We start from the raw sequence: 14,861 nt of genomic DNA, 5'->3' as shown, positions 1-14,861 counted from the left end.
TTTTGGCAGCACAAGTGCAGATTCTAATCCTGCCAACAAGAAATCTTTGTGGGTGCCCTGGCTGCATTCAGCAGTACAAGTTTCCTCGAGGCATTCCTGGTTGCAACAGTGAGATAATAAGTGATTGCTTTTTGAAAGTCACAAGGTTCTGGCTGACTTGTCTTTTCCCATGGAAAAATATTAGGATATATGATCTGGGTATGTGGTTGTAGCAATGGAGAGGCCTTTGACAGAAATAGAGAATCCTCCTGAGGACTTTTGCTCTCTGGCAGCTGAAAACTTATCTGTTGAGATCCTTTTTGGGTAACCGGAGGAGACTCTGTGAGCAATGGGAATTCAAAACCCTGCCCTAGGACTGTGCTGAGCTCTTCATCTAGTGCAGGAATATTGCCTGTTTTAGTGAAGGAGGGCCAAAAAAGAAGATAACTGTGGGGAGGAGGAGGCAGATGCAAGAGGGAGAAGCACACGGAGCTGGAAGTGATGTACAAAGTGATGTGGGAACACCACTTAGAGCAGAGGAGAAAACCAGCATGGTGCCTGTTTGGGAAGGGGCAGGCTTGGAGAGATGCAGAAAAGAGGTGAAACAAGGCAGGCCACACAGATTTCAGTTGTTATGAGGCAGAGGACATGAGGGATAAAGCAAAGCCAAAAGAAGGATGACAGCGGGTAGCAGAAACTGAGACTGTTTTCCAGCAAAAATGACAGCAGGGGAGAGGCCACTGTGCTTTTGCCATCCGGCTATACTAGAAATTCAGAGAGATGCTCATGGATACAATTTAACAGCCTTTTGGCTGACCTGAAATCTCCAGACTATTCATAGGCATCTTGAAATGCTGGGGCTGAGGTGCGGCAGGTTGGTTTTGTTAAAACACTCTTGCTCCTTGTACTGTCTTCACATCTGTGATATCTATAGGTAAAAATAATTCAGCACAAATGTAGTTTGTGTCTGTCTTTAAGAAATCAAAGTTGTTATGATGCCCGGGGCTGTGACAGAGAGCGTTATAGAGGCACAGGCAGAAAGCTGCTGCCGTAGGGAGGCAAAAGGATCTGGAGTTAAATAAAGCAAGCCGCTCCAGCATCCCAGCTGCCCCAGCCCCTCTCCAGCGGGCCGGCGGGCAGTGAGCGTGTGCTCCGACAGCCCTGTGACAGATTAATTAGCGCAGCACTAACGAGGAGCGCTGCCGGCGCGGTCCTGAGGCCAGCCTTTGAGAGCGGCCCGGCCGGGCTGGCTCGCTCCGGGCTCCGCCGCACTCCGGGCTGGGAGCTCGATCTCCCCTGGACGGACAGACAGACGGACGGGCGGCCGGGAAGGGCTCCCCGAGCCCAGCTGTGAGCCAGCCCCGGCAGCGCTGAGCTCCCGGGAGCATCCCTGCAGCAGCAGCAGCACACTGCTTTGAAAACCTGGGCAATAAACGTGAGGGAAAATGGATGCTCATTGTCAGCGTGTCTAGCTGAACTTCGGCCACACTGGGCACTTGCCAGGAGACAGAAAATGCCTCGTGCTGGGTTATTAAAGAGGACCTTTAATTACCTTATTAAGGACTGGCCATTGTCTCCAAGTAAATGAAAATCCAAATCTGTCAGTGCAGCCCAGTGATGATTGTTTGCATCCTGAACAGCAAAGGGCCCAGAGGTGCTGTAGAGAGGCTCCAATGGCCACAAACTCCCCTCGTGGCATTTTCATGTCTCCTGTCTGCAGACACTGTCTGTCCAGTGTGGCTTTTTGAATGGGATTTGGAGTAAAACAAAAGTGTTTGAGTGAAAACCTGGATTTTGGGTCTAGAATGGAGTACTGACCTCCTGCTTGGGTTTTGATTATGGTTTCAAAGCAATGGTAGGGTAGGATGATCTGTTTGGGGATGGCTTGCTGTTTCTGCTAGGATTAGGAAATGGAAAATCCTGCAGCATTGCCTCCCAACCTACTGGGTTTAATTCAAATATGGGGGACCAGGGAGGCAAAGCACAGGCTTTGGGTTTGTGCTGTTTCATAGTGAACCACAAACTAGCAGCTTAGCTACTTGAAGGGAGACTTGGTTTTGTGACTGTGGCCAAATGACAACTGCATAAACAAAGCAGAAGTGCTGCTGAATGGTTTGATGTTGACGTGGGCTTCCTGAGACCTTCCCCTTCAGTGACTCAGGCCCTTGGTCCCTCGTGTGCTCAGACACATCCACACACAAAGGATGATCAGGCAGTCTGTTTCTAACACATTGGCTTGCTTTTTAATTTTTTTAATTATTAGTTGTTAATCCCACTGAGCCAAATGGTATAAATTTTACTGAAGGGGAAAATTGCTTGTTGCTATTCAAATACTGCAGCCTAGGACAGTCTTGGAGGCAGAAGGTACATTTACCTGCTATTAACCCACCTCCTCACCTACACTCCAACACCACGGCCTGGACAAAGCACCTCTCTTTGCTCTGCGGCACAGTTATTTAAAATGACTCATTATGGATCAAAATAGGCATCAGCTCAGAGCAACCCTCCACTGCATAACCCATCACTTCCCTGGGACTGCAGAGCAGGACAGCACAGGGCAGCAGAGCTCACAAGGGCTGTTGAACTGGCCACAAGCCATAGAAGCAGCTATGAGGAGTAACCTACTTTAGGAACTACATTCACTGTTTACTTTTCACAGGGTTTATCAGAGAAAGGTTGTGGTTTATGCTTGTTGCAAGCACCCCGTCCAAGGGGGTGACACATCAAGAAAGAAACAAGGTGATATCCCAGCTGTAATTTGGCCAGCAAATCCCCTGTGACCACGGCTCTCTGAGCAGCTCTGGGTGCCAGGATCCTCCTGCACAGCCACCACGGCCAGGAGGTACCGCAGGGCCAGTGCGAGTTCACCGGTAATGGTGGCAGGAGCCATCGAGTCTGTGAGGCAAAATCAATGGAGCAGGATCTAAAAGCTGTGCTCAATAACTCCTCAATAATCGTAAATCTTGTTACCAACAGCTCTCACGCTGCTTTATGGGGGAAAGGATGCCCTCTCTTTGCAGAGGCAGCAGTTCAAGCAGAGAGGAAGGGAGCGGAGTGCTCGTTCCTAGAGATGCAGCAGAGAAGCAGGGGCTGCGTTTCGGGGTCGGTGTGTTATCCACAGGGCTGCATTGCCTCCCTACCGTGGCCGAGTGAAGTGCCATAGGAAGAGCCTGCTGGCAGTTTGCAGCTCTCTGGCAGGTGCTCTAGGGAAGCATTTCCCTCTGGGCCCTGCGGAGCACTGAGCCGTGGAGATTGTCCAGGAGAATGCTGAGAGGCAGCGGAGGAGCAGGCTTGAAGCAGAGCTGCCTCTTCAGCCAGGAGCCTGCCTAATGGGGATTTCTCTCCTCTCAACTGGTCTCAGCACATGCAGCAGAGGCAGAGCAGCCTGTGTGTGGTTTAAAAATCTGTTTTGCAGCAGGTGATGGGAACAGCGGAGCTCGGGAGAAAATGAAGCCTGTTGGAATATGCAGCAGTCTGGGTCCATCCCTGCTCACTTGCCACAGTGTTTTTTATCTCCATGAGAAAGGTAGCTTTTGTCTTAAATTATTTGGAAATTGCATCTGGCAGGGATCAGAGAATATCCTCCCCTGGGTTTTTCCCCAGAGCTGTGCACGGGGCAAGACCCTCTGAGTGGTAGCCCTTCCCTGAGTTGGTGATGGAAAATTGATGCCTGATCTAAAGGTGGGGTTGTAAGCAGCAGTGGATGGGGCAGGGCTAAGTTTCTCAGAATGGCTCCTGATTCAGAGAGAAATTCAAGTGTCTTTAACCCTCATCCTACATTGTTTTGTTGTTTTTGTTGTTTTTTTTTTTTTTTTTTTAATTAATACTGAAGTCTGTAAATTGATTAAACCAGTATTTACCTGACGTGAGGTAATAAGGATGAATTAGCTTCTCCGTGAATTCCCCGTGGTGTTATTAGACAAGAAATCCTTCACCGAGTGACTTCAGGGTGTGTGTTGGGGACAAAGAAGAATCAAACCAGCTGTGCCTACGCTAGGGTTTTAATGAGGCTGAGAGTGAGATTTTGCTGCAAAGGACCGAGGCTTTGGTTCCCCCGGAGGGCTCTCCTCTGCCTCGGCCGCACATCAGCAGAGGGCAGCAGAGATCGGCAGAAAACTGCCGCGAAAGCCCTGCTGCAGTGCCAGGGACGGGGAGAAACCCCTCCTGTGAGTGATGGAGAGCAGCCTGCGGGGCTGGGTGAGTGATGGAGAGCAGCCTGCGGGGCTGGGCGAGTGATGGAGAGCAGCCTGCGGGGCTGGGTGCGTGTGCCTGATCCTGTGAGTGATGGAGAGCAGCCTGCGGGGCTGGGTGAGTGATGGAGAGCAGCCTGCGGGGCTGGGTGCGTGTGCCTGATCCTGTGAGTGATGGAGAGCAGCCTGCGGGGCTGGGCGAGTGATGGAGAGCAGCCTGCGGGGCTGGGTGCGTGTGCCTGATCCTGTGAGTGATGGAGAGCAGCCTGCGGGGCTGGGTGAGTGATGGAGAGCAGCCTGCGGGGCTGGGTGCGTGTGCCTGATCCTGTGAGTGATGGAGAGCAGCCTGCGGGGCTGGGCGAGTGATGGAGAGCAGCCTGCGGGGCTGGTGTGTGTCCCCGCCTGCTGGGCACTGCCAGGCTCGGCCCTGCACCACTGCCGCCCTTGGAGGAACGCAAACAGAGCTCTGTCCTCTGGCTGTGCTGTGCACCAGGCCTTGTCTCCTGCCAGCTGCTCCCAGGGGGAAAATGTAGTGGATAAATAGTCACAAGGAAAGCGAAAAGCAGCTCAGATTGACAGCGGTGCCCCAAGTGCTGCTCCGGGCTGGTAAGAAAATAGAGCGTGCAAAATGCTGGGTCCCTCTTGCTCAGCCGAGGCAAAAGCCTTGTGGGGGGATCTTTGCCCTGACAGTGACTTTTATTCACGGCATGTGGGCAAACCACCCCTGTGCCCCCTGTGCCATCGCCACCACTGTGCCCCAGCCCCAGGAGCAGACCCCAAACATGGGTGATGTCCTCACAAAGTAATTCAGCTCTATGGATGGGGGAGCCTCCCCAAAACAGGACTGGTAGGGATCCAATTATTTGTGGTATTGCATTCACTAGTATTAAATAGCTATTTAACTTGATGTCATTAGAAGTTCCAGTGGAAGGAAGGCACCAACATCTACCTTCCTTTGAAGTGAACCCCTCACTGAAGCAGAGCTGCCTGCTGAAGACTTGCAGGTAGATACTTGGCATATCTTTGAAGGATTAAATAGCCTAAAATATCCACCAGGCTGCTGACTGCTTTGGCACTGTGTCTTGCCTGTTTGGATGTGACTTTCAATTGAGCCTTTCACTTGTGCTGTAATTTTTTTGGCTTAGTTTATTGCTTCCAGGCAAAATTCTGAATGTTGTCAGGACCCTGGGCAGAGAACCCAGTGAAACAGTACTGATGTCTCAGCTGCTGTAGTGTAAGCCTTTTGGAATCAGAAGGCATTTTTTACTACTAAAGTAAGGAGAATGGTCTTTTAGCATTGCTGTGCAATGATGGTGTTTGCCAGGGTGCCATCCTTCCTTCTCCTCCTTCCAAGCTCTTAGGAGGCCCTGGCAGTGCTCCTGATCAAAGCACGAAGGAGAGGCAGGAGATGAGGTACTGAAGCTTGACCTGCCTAGTTGTTGTTTGTTATTCTACTGCTCCTTTAACACAAGATTCGGGAGCTCCATACCTGAACTGGACTCAGGACCTCTTTACCACAGCTTCTTGCTGCAGCTGAGTTTGAGACTGAAAATGTCAGTGGCTGAGGATAAACCAAAGACAGGGTTGTGCAGAGTCCCTCAGGTGTGCTGTACATGGCACCAAGCCAGGCCCCAAGGCACAGAGTGTGAGATAAACCAAATGGGAGGTGTGGGAGGTTGAATGGTATTTCGGACATCTCAGAAAACTCTTCTGAAGGTTCAGGCAGGATTTTAAATCTATGGGGTCTAGCAAGGATCTTCCTTTACCCTGCTCCCAGCACATGTGCAATGGCACCCCAAGGCTCCCCAGTTAGCAGAGGATCAAAGCAAAAGGAGCTTCTCCATGGGGATGTGCACCAAACCCACTCTCTCATGTCACCGTGTGGAGAGATGCAGCCTCTCCTGAGCTCCTCAGTGGGATGTGCACCAAACCCACTCCTGTGTCACCATGTGGAGAGATGCAGCCTCTCCCGAGCTCCTGAGACTGCTGCCAGCACTCCCTGTAAACAGGCAGTAGTTTACATTCAGCCTTGCAGCTGAATGTTCGGTGCTGCTGGGTCAGACCTGTCATGAGCAATTGTTTGTCTTCCCTGACTGGATAAGCATGCAAATAGAGTCAAGGAAACAGAACTGCCCAAAGCCCACAGATCTACTGTTATTCATTCTAGTGAAAACTATTGATGCTAAGTCTCAAAAGTCTGTTAGAACAGAGATATTAAGCATGAAAGGATTTGGTTTTGGTTTTTTGTTTGTTTCTTTTTGAGGTGGTTTTTTGTTTGTTTGTTGTTTTTTTTTTTTTTTTAATTTACAAGCCTATCCTGAGCCTGACAGAAAATGGTCAGTTTAAAAGTTTTGATTACAAACCCCATGAAAAATTTATTTAAAATGACAATATTTCAGCAGTTTTCAGATCCTGCTGTGACTGCTGAAGGGTCACATAAGAATTGGTTTTTGCAATCAGAGCAACACACATGTCTGAAACTCATTTTCACCAAATATTTTTACATTCAGGTAAAGCTTCCTCCCACACTGAAAGCACACTGCTCAAGCCTGGCCCAGCAAACTCATTTACAAAAAGATGCAAATCAGTATTTCAAATGGGGATGGTGCCTGTCAGCACACACAGGTTTGACTGTCAGAAGTGGATATTCCTTGTTTACCAATAAATTCAAATCTGTTCCCCCAGGAAAGCTTTAAAGCTTTCAGTGGCACACGGTGACAGGAGCAAGAACTGAATGCTCAGGCTGGGAGGGGATGCCCAGCTGGGTATACCCTTCACCTGGGTAAAGGTGCACCTGGCTGGGACAGGGTGAGTGGTGGGGAAGAACAGGGCCGAGAGCTCCAGCAAGCTCAGAGGGAGTGCTGCCAGGAGGCACCAGCCGCTGTCAAGGGGGGCTAAAAGGCAAAGGGGATGAAAGTCATGATGAAATGATTCTGTAGCTATTTCTTTTAAGTAATGGCTAGATTTGATTTCTTTTTCTTTTTTTTCCTCCATAGAAGATGCCAGCTCACTCTGGCCCATCAGATAACAATTGCTGACAGGCATCCAGAATTAATAGGCAATCTGAAGCTACTTCTGGCTCTTGTGAATGTTTCTGTTGGTCCTGTGTAATGGCTGCACAGCTCAACAGCCATTCCCTGTGATGTGCCAGGCTTCTTCTGGCATCCTTAGTCAGCAGCTAGGAGCTGCATTGCACAAAACTAGCAGATTCCTGTTTATAGACTGTTGTCTGTGTTTCTACAGCTCCCCTGCCTTTGGGGGTCCCTGGCTCTGTTTCTGGCTCCGTAAGCAGCACGCCACAGGCTGTAGCAGCTCCAGAGTGTTGGATTTCCCTGCAATCCCTGTGCCACAGGAGAGCTGTTGGGCTGTACAGGCACTGCTGCTCGTAGGAGAGGATTTATTCACCCCATCCTTCTACAACACCACACACAGCAAACACTCTGCCACTTTTTATTTCCCCCCCTGCCTTCTTCCAGGAGGTCCCCATGGCCTATAATGCCAACACACCATGATTTAGCCTTGCCCCAGTCAAGTTCATTTTGAGAGCAGGAAGTGAAGCCCTTACTGAGGGATGAGGGAATGCTCCTTCCTCCAGCCCATTTAAGTCAATGCAATTTCTCTTACTGAGAGTCTTCCCCAATTTGATATTATAAATGAGGTGCTCCTTGGAGCTATGGCAAGAGATTTGTGGCAGTAGTAATGCTAAATTTAATTTCCTGGGATTCAGTCTCAAACAATTGATAAAGCTGGGTTATTCAGGAGCCATTCAAAAGTCCTAAGCTGTAAATGTATTTATTAGCTCCACTGTGCTTACAGCAGCCCAGGAATTTCACTTTGTGGAATTTCTGTCTGTTTTCCACTAGCATATGAGCACAGATTACTGGGACTAGAACAATATTTGTGTTGCAAATTGCCTTTCAGAAAAACCCAAATGAATGGTAAATGTGTTGAAAATAGGGAGGAAAAAGCAGGTTCTTGTATTTCAGTCATAAATACATACTTAATAAAATATATGATAAATTGGGAACGATGCATGTACTGATGTAGGACACCTGTAAGATTAATGTGAGGACAGAGGTGAGAGGGATTTTTATCACATAAATGTTATTTTGTGCCTTTCACTGAAACTGTTGTGGTACCGAAGCAATAACGTGATGTCCTGTTTGCTAGCACAAGGTGACTGTGCTCACATCTTCCTCCTTGAACAGCCATGGCAGAGGCAGGCTGGGGAAACTCCAGGGAGGCTTGTGGAGCCTTGGGAACGAGCAGCTGCACAAAGGGACTCACTGTGCATGTTTGTGCTTGGGTAGGTGTGTGAGGGCTGCCTGGTGGGGCATGGATGGAACAGGCAAGCGGGTGTGCAGGGATTCAGCAGGACATGAAGCACTCCCAGGCAGCAAGAGCAGCCAGCCCGAGGTGCTTCTGTTAGATTGAAACAATCCTTGGAGGCTTCACAAGTGCTTGAACCTCAAAGGCAAATCACAAAGTGTGGCTAAGGTTACATGACAGCCTGTCTGTGAACCAGCACCAGCATTCTACTCCTCTGGCCTTAGGTTGTGTACATGTGCAGAGTTCATCTTTCCTTTCCTTTGTTGTTGCTGCTCTCTGTCTGCTTAACTCTTCTGCACTGGTATCCCCTTTGGTTTAATTTTTGCTTGTGTCACCCATCTCAAGAGACTGAGTCACAGTAGTAATCTGTTTGAACTCCTACCTGCAAATTTCCTCGTTCTCAGTACATTTTCTGGCACACAACTGATTCAGCTTCCCAGAAGGATCTGTCACTTGGGAGAGCAGAGCTTCCCTCTCTATTACATTACCAAGGTCTCTCTCTGTCTGACTATCCCTTGACCCCTTTTAAAACATCCACCAAATGATCACTCAGCCTTTCCATGTTGGCAGTTTCCTTCCCTCTCTCACAGATTACTTCCAGCTCTGTGTTCAACACCCTTATTTCTCCTGATGTCATTTAAGTTCTGGAGCTTCACCCTTTGACTCTCCTTGTGACGCCTGCTCTCGCATCCCTAAAACCTTCCTGTGCTGCTGTCACTGCTTCATGGAAGAGACTCTCCTACTGTGCTTCTGATGCACAAGGGGAGTCTCTAAATAAATACATCCTCACTGCCACCCTTGAGGACAGTCTTGAAAGATTCATCCTGACTCAGCCAAGCCCCTCTGTTTGCTCCACTTCTGCCTCTGGGCCACTGGCATCTGAATGAATTGATCAGTCATGCAAAAACGTTTCTGACTGAGTGGTAGATATCTAAATGCCAGTTAAGTCAGTTCTTCTCCTTTCTTTGTGTGGAGAAACATGTGAAGAAGACTGGGAGAGTCTGCAGCCCATTCTGGCTGGGATGAGAAGGCATGAGGATGATGCCAGTCAGGATTTCCTGGGGGAACAGAGGATGGTCCCCCCTCAGTACTTGCCCTGCCAAACAGCCTTTTCAGGGGCTAGTCACCAACATGGATACATGATCCAAAGTGGTGCAGGAGATGGCCCCTGCTGCTTGCCAGGTTTGATTTTTTCTCTTGCATCCAGCTTCTCTTTCACTTGTTCCCAGTGGCCCTGATGACTGCAGCCAGCAGAAAATGGTCTGTCTGGACCTTAAGGCAGCAGGAGTTCCCCAGTGAGGAAGAACTCTCTTGCAGAGAGGAGGCTTGAGGAGCTGCCTCTAACAGCAGAGTGGCTGGCTCTCCCAGCTCCAGTCTCCACGTCAGAACTCTGCCAGAAGCACCAGCCTTTTTCTGCAGCTGATGTACCATGCACTGGTCACTTCTGCCCAGCCCAGAGCAGGGCAGGAGGGGCCCAGCCATCCTTGGGGACAGCAGCAGGCACAGGGCACAAGCACTGGGGAGCCACGAGATCCTGCGTGCTCTCTGCCATCACAGGAGCTGCCCTGGCAGTGCCAGTTCCAGCTGTCAGGAGGAACTCACTCCACACACTGGAACAGATCCCCAGAGACACTAAGGAATGTCCCTCCCTGGAGACACTCAAGAACTGCCTGGACACAATCCTGCGCCGTGTGCACTGGGATCACCTGCTGGAGCAGGGAGGTGGCACCAGATGACCCACTGTGGTCCCTTCCAAGCCCAGCCATTCTGGGATTCTTTAACAAGGTGGGTTACCTCATCACAAAAGGAATCTGCAGGAGCTGGTGCTGCCCAGGGCCCCCCTGCACTTCCCCCACCTCCTTTCCTGTACACCTGAGCAGCCCCAGGAGCCCACAGGGGACCCCTGAGGACACCTGACTTTCCTTTGCCAGCCCTTTAATCCCCACCTGCTGCTTTTCTTGGCACACCCACAGCACGGGACTCCTCCTGCCATGCCCCTGGCGTGTCAGGGGGCACCAGCCCTGCCAGCACTCTGTGCCTGGCCTCTTCCCAGGGCTGCAGCAGTGTCACCGCTGCCACAGCCCTGCCTGGCAGGGGCCACCACAGGCAGCTCTCCCTGCCTCCTGTGCCTGTAGCCAGCAGAGGAGCTGCCCTGGCAGCCCCAGGTCCTGCCTGCAGCATCATCCCCAGCTGTGTCACATCTCCCACACACAGAAGGTCCCAGCCAGGCTCCTTTTCACGAAAGTCTATTAAAGCAGGCGTGCAGGTTGAGGTGGCTACCGCAGCACAGCACTGGGCTCCTGTACCCGCCGGGTGCTGCTGTGTTAGCCACCCAGGACGGGCAGGGTGCTGTCACCTCGCGGGGTGTCTCTGTGTCCCAGGTCCCCTGCATGCCCTGGGGCGCTGCCGTTCTCCTGTTCCCGGCAGGGGCTGGGCTCCCGGTGCTGTCACAGCGCCGGCAGGCGCGCCGGCCTGGCAGGCAGCCCTGCGGGGGTCGGTGCGCAGCCCGGGGGCCGCCAGGGTCTGCTGGGCGCTGCCGGGGGCTGTGGCACAGGGCCCCGCACCGGGGGACGGGCGCTGATCGGGGGCAGAGCTCGGTGGGGCCGGGCAGCCTGGGGCTGCCCACCCGGCTGACTGAGCCGGGGCAATCCCTGGCGCCCCGGGGGTCGCCAGGGCCTCCTGGGCGCTTCCTGGCGCGGTGACAACCTGTCCCGGGGACAGCTATTGGTCGGGGGCTGAGTTTCCTGGGGGCGCGCTAACTGAGCCTCAGCATCCTCGGCCTGCCCAGGCACGTGGAGGAGCTCCTGGCTCTTGGCAGAACCGCCCGGAGGTAGCCAAGGGCTCCTGGTCGCTCCCCGGGGCGGTGGCACAGGCCCCCTGTGCAGAGGACAGCTGCTGGTGGTCGGCTGCAAAGCTGTCTGGGCTTGAGCTTCCTGGGGCTGCCCGACCACCACGTGAAGGAGCCACGGCAACTCCTGGTCTCCAGCAGAGTAGCCTGGGGGTCGCTGGGGGCTCCTGGTGGCTCCCTGGCTTGGTGGTCCTGGCACGCTATCCATGGAACAGCTATTGATCAGGGGCTGAGCCTCCCCGGACTGCCCATCGAGCTGAAGGAGCCATGGCAGCTCCTGGCTCCCAGCAGAGCAGTGTGGGGCCCGTGGCAGTGCTGGAGGGTCAGATTTGGGCAGGCAGCAGCTGCCCTGCAGCACCATAGGAGGCAGCTTTTCCCGTGACGCCCTCGACCTGTGCACCTTGGCGGCTCTGTTCCCTGAGGGTGCAGACCTGGGGAGCCTGTCCTGGGATCGATGCTTCGCCGACTGGGGCTTCTTCAGGGAACAGCCGGTGACCATCAGCCTCAGCCCTACAGTCAGACACGAGGACACGGCTGCCTGCAGGGGGACACAAGGGGCAGTGGGGGGCTCAGGGTGCCTGGGGGGTGGCTGTCCCCGGGCCCCAGCCTACCTCCTTGTAGAGGAGCTCAAAGGCACCGATGGAGCAGGTGGGGTTGTCCTTGCGGTCGAGCACGAGGCGCAGCGTGTCCCGCTGGACGTTGGCGCACAGCTGGCGTGTCACCGCCGAGGAGGGGCTCATGGTGGGGCAGGAGTTGATCTCCAGCAGCCAGGGCTGGAGGTCCTCCCCGATGAGGAAGTCGGCCCCGAAGAGCTCAAAGCTGCCCTTGCGGGAGCCCACCTGGTCCCGGGCGCAGCGCAGGGCGTTCAGGATCGCCGCCTTCATGCCGGGCACCATCACCCGCTGCCAAGCGTTCGCCCGCCCCAGCCACGCCAGGTGGGCCTGGAACTGCTTGTTGGACCAGATCTTGTCGGGGGGCACGCGGGGGTCCGGCTGCCACGTTTTGTACCGCTTCTGGATGGAGACGTTGCAGAGGTGCCTGGCGCTGGGGCAGGGAGAGCGGGGCTGGGTCAGGGGGTGCCGGGGGGCTGGGCGGTGCCAGCCGGGGCTCGGGGGGGACACTCACGGCTCCAGGTGGCACAGGGAGAAGGGCCGGGAGCAGAAGCGCAGGTAGCAGTCTCGGTAGAACCAGACGGTCAGCGGCTTCCAGTCGGTCACCACGAACCACTGCCGGATGTCGAATTTAGTGTTGAAGATGGTGAGCGGCCGCTCCACGTACTTCTGCACCACCCACTCGCACACGCCCGCCGGGGTCCCCACGCAGCTCTGCGCCAGCTCCAGCACCTCCTCCAGCCGAGTCGCGCACACGATGCCTGGGCAACACAGGGACGGTGGCACCCCTTCTCCGCGGGATGTGTGCGCCCCACGCCTCCCCCAGCCTTACCCCTGCCGCGGGATTTGGCGCTGGGCTTGACGATCCACACGTTGAGGCTGCCCTCTATGCCGAGCTGTGGCAGCTTCTCCTCCAGCCGCTGCAGCAGCTCCTGGCACCGCTCCCGCTGCTCCGTGTCCAGCTCCAGCCTGGCCCCCTCGCTGTGGGGGACACGGGGGGTCAGCAGCGGCCCCACCACTGTCCCTCCTGCCCCGTCCCGCTCAGCACCCACTGTGCCACACGGTAGTATTCCGGCAGGAAGCGGTCCCAGTCGATGCATGTCCGGCAGGGCGACGGGGTGCTCCTGTCGATGTCCTGGTGCCCCAGAACTCCCAGGTGCTGCTCACAGACCTCCAGGGCCTCCTCCAGCAGCTCGGGATACAGGGGCGAGCACGGCCCTGCTGTGGACAGCATGGGGTGAGATTCATGACTCCTACGCCAGCCTTGGGGCCGAAGCACTGAGCCTTCCTGTGGGACGGATGCCTTTGGAGCTAGGGCAGGGGATGGAGTAAGGGACCCCAAGCCACAGACATGAGCAGATGCTCAGCCTCCAAGCTCAGCCCTCAGACACGCCCTGAACTCCCCGTTTCATCCCTCGCCTCCACCCCGCTCAGCCAGCTCCATGCACTCACCCGGCACCTCGTCGGGTTTTGAGGGCTGCTCTGTCCCCACCGGCCTGTCCCCGACCTTCTGCAGGGCCAATTTGAGAAGGCTGCGAGCTGCTGTCAGGCAAAAATCATCTGCAAGAGGAAGGCATCATCCCTAGCCAGTCCTGCACAGGACACGGGAAGACTGGAGCATGAGGGGTGACAGGAGGGCAGCAGCCTCAGGCTCACCAATGAAGGCTTCCTTCTCGTCCTTGAACCCCAGCCGGTAGCACCGGGGGAAAAAGGTGTTGAAGTCGACTTGCTCGAACCAGGACAAGTTTTGCAGGCTTTGGCACAGCCCCTCCTGTTTGGAGAAGCTGGTCATTTCGTTCTGGACACCCGCACCCCTCGTGTGCCCTCCCTGAAGGCCCCCGTGCTCCCACCTTGGTGCAAAGCGCGGCCAGCCGGGGATAGCGGTTCACCACCTCAATCCTCGCCAGCAGCTCCCGGTCAACGCTGCTCAGGCGAATGGTCCAGAGGAAGTTTGGCACCTGGTCCTGCACCAGGAAGGACTGCGGGAGAGAGCGGGCTGGGGTGAGCCAGGGAGCCCCCATCCTGCCCCAGCCCTGAGCCCCAGGCTGAGCCCTGCCTCTGAGGGTCCCAGGAGGCTGTGGGGAGCTGTGGCAGAGCTCAGCCCTAGCCCTCTTAGCTAACCATGAGGTCATGGATGTCTTCAGAGTCCTCACTGCACTGCTCCTTATCTTCGTTGTCGTCCTCATCTTCCCTTTCCCCCTCGTTCTCCTTATCGTGTGCTGTGCACCACGCGTGCTGCAGGGGCTCTGCGGTGCCCAGGGAAGGCTGTGCCCCACCCGGCGGGTTCAGCACTGCCTCCCCCTGCTCATCACCGCCACCGCTTGCCCCCCCGTCCGGCTGCTGTTGTCTTTGGTCGGCAGGCTGCTGCTTCAGCTGCTTGTGATTGAGGGGCAGCTTCCTCTCCACCCAGCCCCGGGCACGCAGCAGCCGGCGGATGACGGGGTAGGGGCCGTGCACGGTGAAGATCTTCTTCTCCTGCGGGACAGCAGCCAGCTCAGCCTGCGCTCCCGGCGCTCCGAGCCGGCTCTGCTGAGCCACAGGGGCACAAATGCCAGCGTGTGCCATCTCGGGGCACTGTGGAACCGAACCCCTCACCTTAATGGCCTTCTCCACACGCAGCCTGGCCTTCCTGAGCCGCTCCGACTCAGCCGCGTACTGCTGGCCATCGTGGTAGCCGATGGTGGCAGCTGCCACCTGCCCTGTGAGGACAGCCCCGCCTGAGCCCGCTGTCCCCGTGTCCCCAGCCCCATGGGGTGGGCAGGGAGCGGGGGAACATGCTGACCTGTCTGCCTCTGCCTCACCACGTCTGGGGATCCTGCCATGGCATTTCTGGACGTGCCAAGCCTTCTGCCAGCATCCCAGCTGCACTCCAGAGGCCTGGGATGCTGCGCTGTTCCCTTGTCC

General features: G+C 54.9%; 2 protein-coding genes across 2 annotated transcripts in view; one reads left to right on the top strand and one right to left on the bottom strand.

Annotated features, from left to right (window-relative positions):
- PAK5 (p21 (RAC1) activated kinase 5) overlaps positions 1-14,861 on the top strand; it is a 299,053-nt gene that overhangs the window by 114,395 nt on the left and 169,797 nt on the right. The gene's annotated exons all lie outside the window — the stretch shown is intronic.
- On the bottom strand, positions 10,946-14,779 carry LOC134416826 (tubulin tyrosine ligase 3-like). Its single transcript, XM_063153513.1, has 10 exons — positions 14,740-14,779; positions 14,079-14,656; positions 13,808-13,936; positions 13,614-13,728; positions 13,410-13,517; positions 13,010-13,178; positions 12,790-12,938; positions 12,472-12,718; positions 11,958-12,390; positions 10,946-11,884 (listed from the first exon to the last, which is right to left on the bottom strand). Exons 1-10 carry the CDS (start codon positions 14,777-14,779, stop codon positions 10,946-10,948), a joined length of 2,907 nt encoding a protein of 968 aa, XP_063009583.1.

The sequence above is a fragment of the Melospiza melodia genome, chromosome 3 (genome assembly GCF_035770615.1).
Source record: "Melospiza melodia melodia isolate bMelMel2 chromosome 3, bMelMel2.pri, whole genome shotgun sequence".
Lineage (NCBI taxonomy): Eukaryota > Metazoa > Chordata > Aves > Passeriformes > Passerellidae > Melospiza > Melospiza melodia.
Note: the sequence above shows the minus strand (reverse complement) of the source record. Positions and strands in the feature narration are given on the sequence as shown.

Bases quoted from the DNA above. Each gene is read 5' to 3' on its own strand.
- LOC134416826 (XM_063153513.1), bottom strand. From the start codon at position 14,779: ATGGCAGGATCCCCAGACGTGGTGAGGCAGAGGCAGACAG. The intron at 12,939-13,009 runs GTGGGTGCTGAG...TGTCCCCCACAG, and splicing joins GAATACTACCGTGTGGCACA to CGAGGGGGCCAGGCTGGAGC. The intron at 12,719-12,789 runs GTAAGGCTGGGG...TGTGTTGCCCAG, and splicing joins CGCCAAATCCCGCGGCAGGG to GCATCGTGTGCGCGACTCGG.